Genomic DNA, 6,775 nt, shown 5'->3' on the forward strand with positions numbered 1-6,775 from the left:
CCTGTGTGACTGCACCACCCCCACGAGGGCACACATGGGCCCAGTGGCCACACAGAATGAGGTGGGTTCTCCGGTGTCTGGTTTTCTTCACCAGAGGAAAGGTTGCATGTTATACTTGATAATTATCCAGTACAAACATAAGAGACACCCTCACCCCCTTATCTGCTAAGTTCTTTGTTTAGTATCTGAATAATATGCTTCCGAGCTTTTTTCTTTGTTGTTTGTTTACAACTTTGTTGTTTGTTTTGTTCAATTTTTAAATAAATAGCGGTTTACATTTCAAAAGCAACATGTTGGTACTGGGGGACAACACGTACACCAGGCAGCAGCTGAAGACAAAGATCTCTCTTTACAAGGATTTAAATAGAGCCTTTGTAGAAAGGGTATTTTTATCACTTAAGCTTTCCAGTTAACCCAAACCACTTTAACTATACAATGTAGGCTGGTAAGCTACTTACACGCTACAGTACTTTTTGCCTTTTAGGCCCAGAAAGCAATAAGAATTACGTATGGGTGCTTTGTCTGTAGCTGTTGTCAAAGGAAAAGGTACCTGTGCAGGCCTGCGAGGTGGATCAGTTCTTCAGAGAGAATTAAGTTAGTTGCTGCTTTGAAGCTGTGTAATGAGCAAGGAGGAAGTCTAATGTATGTAATAAAAACACCTTTGCAATTGGTGTTATTTGCAGCACCAGTAGAAGGAAAAATCTGAAAACAACATGGAATCTAAACTCCTGTCTTACTAGCAGGAGTAGATCCCAGACAGCTTGCATAAATTTTGCTCACATACTGGGTGAATTGTTTTTGCTTCCGGATAATTCAGCAGTTGAACCCACTGGGTTCCTGGCCTGCCCTCTGAATGCTGAATTAAAATGTGGCTCTGCTGACACCAAAACATTACTATATGGAGTGTACCTTCTGATCCTCTGCCAGACAGAATTCAGCAGAGGAAAAAGGATGTATTAATATCATGTTGTTTTATTGACAGGTTGAAAACCTAGAATGGCAGGAGAACAGAAACCGTCCTGCAATCTTCTAGAGCAGTTTATTTTACTAGCCAAAGGTACAAGTGGCTCAGCTCTAACTGCTCTTATAAATCAAGTGCTGGAGGCTCCTGGGGTTTATGTCTTCGGGGAGCTGTTGGAGTTAACAAATGTGCAAGAGGTAAGAGATTACTTTCTTTCCTAATGCCCCTTCTGCAGAAGTTTCCACAGACAGTCTGTGCATGAAATTTCTGTGCCAGGAAGGGCCTGGGGCAGCTCATCTTGGTTCTGAAATGTTTGTGTATGAGAGATTGACGTTGCTTTTGCTTGTATGTATTAGATGTTAACAAACAGCTGTATAAAGCTTTGCTACCTTACTGCAATTCTAGTACAGGAAAAACCCAGCAGCAACACAGTAACAATTTTAAGAAAGCACCTCGCCAGCCACCAGTGAAAAAATGTTTCTACTCCATTGTCCTGGAAAGATTAACTTCAGTGCTCTCCAGAAGTCCTTGTGAACAAATGCCTAGTGTATCAGGCTTGGGTGGTAACTGAATCCAAACCATTTCAAAGCCAAGGTGGAAAGTAAGTTCCAGCGCTTTTACTGAGAATGCCTCGCCAGCACCCTCCACTGCTACAGGAAGGGAGTCTAGGCTGAGTATCTCTGCAGCCGGGGTGCTGTGGGGCACAGCAAGTTTGGCTTTCCAAACAGCCTCTTAGATGTGCTGAAAAATGCCTTTATGGTTATTCAGCGTCAATTTGCAAGTACATTTTTTTCCCGGATCTCTGTGCAGCAAGAGATATTAAAAACCACACTCAATAAAAATCGCTGCTTGGTGCTGCACCTGTTCCGGTGATGTGTTTGCATGTGAGAGGAGTGCTGGTATTTTCAAATATACTCAACTTAAAATGTTCCAGCTTGCTTTGCTTTGAAGCTTTTATGGCTCTGCAGGTAAGTTGTCTTAGCTTTCCCAGTAACAGCAAGGATGCTTAACCAACCAGCACTGTTGCCTGCTTGATTGTTGCATGATGAGAAGAGCCAGCCTTGAAGGTTGTCAGCTGAAATCAGGTTGCCTTTTTCTTGTACCTCCTAAGGTGTTGCACAAAGCAGTTGACAGTCCAAACTGTAGTTAAGTTCTGATGTGTAGAAGTGGCTGGATCGTCTAGACTCTAAAACTGCTGAAATTTGCTGGTGCTTAGGAGATCTTAAAGTCCAGCTCTTTAAGATTGAGTTATAATCTCTTCTCTGGGTACTGCTTGTCCTGTGCAGACTTAATACGTTTTTTGGAGAAGTTTCCTACCAGGGTCCTGTTGGCTGTTACCACGTTACATAGAATTTCTTTTGTTTTCTTCCTATCCAGCTTGCTGAAGGATCTAATGCTGCTTATTTCCAGTTGCTGAACCTGTTTGCATATGGGACATACCCAGACTATGTAGGTAAGGGACTGCCCCTGTTTGCAGGGTACAACGCTGGGATGTCCTTTGGAATTGTCAGAGGCAGTTCTTTGCTTCCTGTGGTACCTGGTGGATGAAAGTGACCAAGGACAGAATTTGCTTGGGATGAGAACTGTTCGTATGGGTTCTCCGGGTGCTTTTTAATTGTTAAAGTGTGGAGGAAGGGCTAGAGAGTACAGTGTTTTACCAGTTTGGATTGGACTGCAGCACTGGGCTGAATTGGTCTCTGACAGTATTCACTGATGTCTGCAGCACAGGCCGCTTACCTCTGCGGAGTGCAATTTCAGGCAACTGTTTAGAAATTTAGATGACGCCACTTATGGAAGCGGCACAAAACTCAGACAAAATTGTTCTGCATTATTTATAAAAACCTATGTCGTTTAGGGAGTAACTTTTATTCTGTGATGGCATTGCTGAAACAAAATGGAGCGTTTCTTAGCTAGAATACAAATCGAAGTAATGACTTTTGTACAGCTTGAGGAGGCCTATGTGTGAATCATTTTAGTATCTGTTGAGATGTGCTTTTGTCTCTGATGCTTGTGCTTCCATTCTGCTACAATTTAATACTTCGTTTGTGGGAAGCAGCCTAATTGAGGCCATTGCAGAGCGTGACAAATAATTCTGTCATAGTGCTGGCCAGTGCTGAGGTAGATAAGCTGTCTAGTTCCTGTAAGGAGAAGCGGCCTCCGTAAGTGCGAGGACTGGAAATTCCAGCAGCTCTGGAGCAACACAAGCCTTGTGAATTCTGTGACTGATTAGAGGATGTGTTTGCTGTGCGTGGGTCTTGTGTCCTGGTGTGTGACAGTGCAGTTTGTTCTTCCTTTTCAGAAAGGAGGGGGGAATTGTAGAGCATTGAATGAGGTGGGATGGATGGGAGAACTTGAGTGGCCCTGAAACACTAATTTCCGTTAAAGCAGGTATTTTAAAGAGTTTCTTTGCTTTGGAAAGCTGCCAGTTTCCTTTCTGCTTTTAAATATTCATGAGGCACATGGATATAACACAATGACAGTGAGGCCATCTAGATTAATAATTTCTTCTCTCTTCCTCAGCCTGGTACTTTACACTTTCAGCTCTAAATTCTGCAGCTTTTTAGAGAAATAAAACCAGCTGTATTTATAGCCAAATCAGAAAAGGGGGAAGACTTTATTCTGTCAGTTTGTTAATGAAATAAAAATGACTTGCTGGTAGAAACAAAGCGTTGACCCACAATTTTGGAAGGACACCACTTACGTAGATGTGACTTAAGTTCTAATGCCAAAACCAGAATTACTAAAGAAGCAGAGAAGAGTGGAATTGCTCACGTGTTTTTTAACTTTTCCCCTCTCTCCCTGGGTGTACTAATCCAGCAGCAGCAGCAGTTCTTGTTGCCTACCAGCACCCACAGTAGTTGGAGGGTTCCAGCCTTTCAGGGGTTAGGGTAGTGTAACTAGCCTCAAATTCTGCAGCCTGGATTATGTAATTCTTGCAGGAAAAGTCCTGAATTTTGTCTTTTTAACATTAACAGCAAACAAAGATAACTTGCCTGAATTAACAGCGACTCAGAAGAACAAGCTGAAACACTTGACGATTGTAAGCCTGGCCTCCAGAATGAAGGTAAAACAAATTTTGCATGGTAGCAGTTGTCTTTTTGTTTTGTTTTGGGTTTGAAAATTGCATCAATTCCATAGCGTTGGAGTTGTGTTGGACTGCATGAGGTCTCACAAAAAACCCTGCAACTAAGAGAGTAGCTGTAACGTACAGTGTTGTCTCATGGTGCATTTGGGACATTCACTTAGTGGTGGACATCTACGGGTGAGATGTGAGGGTGTCTGGACTGCCGTGCAAATTGGTGAGGAAGGGCTGGGAGACTTCATATGGCTTCTTTCACTGCTGGAGATGGAGAATCATTCTTAAAAACGCTGACTTTCTGTTCTAGAGGAAACTAAGCAACATCCTTGATTTTTTCTACAATCCCGTTACCTTTTTTCCTCCAGAACGTGCTATGCTAAAGCTTCAGGAATTACCAAAGTTGTGTCAGACTGTAGTGGAGCCCAGTAGAAGGTGTTTGTTCTGCCGCAGTCAGTCATTGCTGTACCTGCAGGTTAAAGTGTCGGATAAAATAAACATTGGATTCTGACCTTCTGAGACTTAGCTGTTTGCTTGGATTTTTTAAGACTGTTAACTTATTCTTGGACTTGCTGTTTTTAGTGCATTCCCTATTCTGTGTTGCTGAAGGACCTGGATATGAGGAATCTGAGGGAGTTGGAAGATCTGATTATTGAAGCGGTTTATACAGATATTATTCAGGGGAAGTTGGATCAACGAAACCAGGTGCTAGAAGTGGATTTTTGTATCGGCAGAGACATTCAGAAGAAGGACATCAGTAACATTGTCAAAACACTCCAGGAATGGTGAGGCAGTCTCTCCACGTCCCTTCTTCCTCATACATAGCTTGTCCTGTTTTTTCTTATTCCTCAGTTTCAAGTGCTGGCTCATTTTCATCATGTTCCATTAATCAGGAGTGTTATGCTCTAAGTAGGCACTTGGAGGAGAAGTCTTTTAGGCGAGTTTTCCAAAATCTTGTCTAGTATTCAGTTTGTGTTGTGTACCAAGGCAAACTGTACCAGATCTTGAGGCTCTACTCTGACTGTAGCTTTTACATGGCAGAACCGTAGCGAGAAGTCAAGGCCTTTTCCAGCAGACACGCCAAACTGGACTCATGGTCTTATGGTGGGAGCTACTCCCTTTTCTGCTGTTTACACATTGTAATGAAAACAGAACTGTCTGTTACTTTTCAGCCTTTTTCACCGTGATGAGAACTGCCTGGGCAAATTCTAGAGAATCACAGTTCTTTGGAGGGGACGTCTCTTCAAGTCTGAAGTTTGGGCTGTCTTTGTTTGCCTTCTCTTTGTTCCTGAAAACGCAGGCTGCAGGCAACCATATTGGGACTGTGGTACTAGCTTTTTGTGCCTCTGCCAGGAAGCTGCTTCTCATCTTTTTGTAGGATTCCCTTCCCACCCAAAGAAATCCCTCTGTGGACTGTGGAGCCTGTGGCAGAGTCTGAGCTTACTGGGAATTGCTTTCCAGTTGCTATGGTAATGCGTGTGTGAAAAGTAATTAAACTGCTCGGCAAATATGCTGTCCTGAGGTGGGGGCATTTTTATTTTTTACTTCTGTGCTCCAACTCCCTCAATCCCATCACAGTGGGAGGGCTCTGGCAGCTTCAAGGACCTTACAGCATTGTTTGGAAGGTAGCAGTGAACCCACTGCCAATTCCCTTTCTGTCCTCTCGAGTTACGAGTTCTGTGTTGAAGGAGTGGTCTTGTTTTTTGAACACTGAACAGGCAGGAGGATTCTCTCAGCCTGACTTTTTTGTTTAATTTAATTTAATTTAATGATTTTACTTACTTTTGAAAAATGCATTGCATCCCCGTTTAAGCAGTAATTGTGATTGAAAAGGGAGTTGAAAGTGCATTGGACTTGTACTTCTTAATGGTAAGAGTAACATGGATTCTCTAAAGAATGCTGTGAAATACATGGAGTAAGCAACAAAGCTTTTTTCTTTGCTAGCTTTTTGGAACTCTGAGCAGAAGTATAAATGTAATAGCCTCCTAAACCTTTAGGGAGCGTGACTTTTCAGATTGCCTGATTGAACTGCTCCAGAGAGGACTCATAAACACTGTTTGACGTTGTTTGTATCTCTCAGGTGCGACGGTTGTGAAGCGGTTCTTTTAGGAATTGAGCAGCAGGTACTTAGAGCCAACCAATACAAAGAGAATCATCACCGAACTCAACAGCAGGTAGAGATGGAGGTGGGTACGGAGTCACTTCAGACCACTCTGTGCTTGTTGATAAATGCTTTGTTTACTGGAGGAAATAATCTGATAATGCTTGGTTAGTGGTCATGGCTTCTCTGAAGTAGGCAAGCAATCGTGCAAATCGGATGTGGTGGTTTCGGGTAGGAAGAAAACACATCTGCCTCTGTGTGCTAGTAACGCCACAAACATCACATTTGCCCCCTGTGAGCAGATTGGAACTTCTCTTTATAAACTTTTATAAATTCAGGCTAGGCAGCTGCACTAGCTGTGTTTTCCTGAATGGATCAGTCAGGAAAAACGTGCTTTTAGTGCAGAGCTTCAGTGCAATCCCGTTCCTTTTGTACAGGGCAGGCAGAAAGGAAAAAAAAAAGCTTCTCTTTGTTTTAAACCTAAAAGCGTAATTACCAAAAATCTCTCGAGTCTCGTTGCTTTTGCGACAAGGGCCCTCAGCAGCTTTCTTCGGGGCGTCGCGTTGATCCCCCAGACCGGGCTGTGAGCCGCTCTCCCCGCAGCGAGCCCTGCCCGCGCTCCCGCCGCCCTTCCTGC

General features: G+C 43.2%; 1 protein-coding gene across 2 annotated transcripts in view; it reads left to right on the forward strand.

Moving 5' to 3' along the window:
- Window positions 1-996: 996 nt before the first annotated feature.
- The window catches only part of COPS7B (COP9 signalosome subunit 7B), a 7,109-nt gene continuing 1,330 nt past the window's right edge, over window positions 997-6,775 (forward strand). The window contains exons 1-5 of one of the 2 annotated variants that reach the window (XM_009879111.1): window positions 997-1,158; window positions 2,339-2,414; window positions 3,937-4,025; window positions 4,620-4,822; window positions 6,118-6,223. In XM_009879111.1, the coding sequence (XP_009877413.1) occupies window positions 997-1,158; window positions 2,339-2,414; window positions 3,937-4,025; window positions 4,620-4,822; window positions 6,118-6,223 (636 nt within the window). The remainder of the gene's footprint in view (window positions 1,159-2,338; window positions 2,415-3,936; window positions 4,026-4,619; window positions 4,823-6,117; window positions 6,224-6,775) is intronic. The other variant, XM_009879112.1, reaches the window with a different exon arrangement.

This window comes from Apaloderma vittatum, unplaced genomic scaffold (genome assembly GCF_000703405.1).
Source record: "Apaloderma vittatum isolate BGI_N311 unplaced genomic scaffold, ASM70340v1 scaffold33021, whole genome shotgun sequence".
NCBI classification, from domain to species: Eukaryota; Metazoa; Chordata; class Aves; order Trogoniformes; family Trogonidae; genus Apaloderma; species Apaloderma vittatum.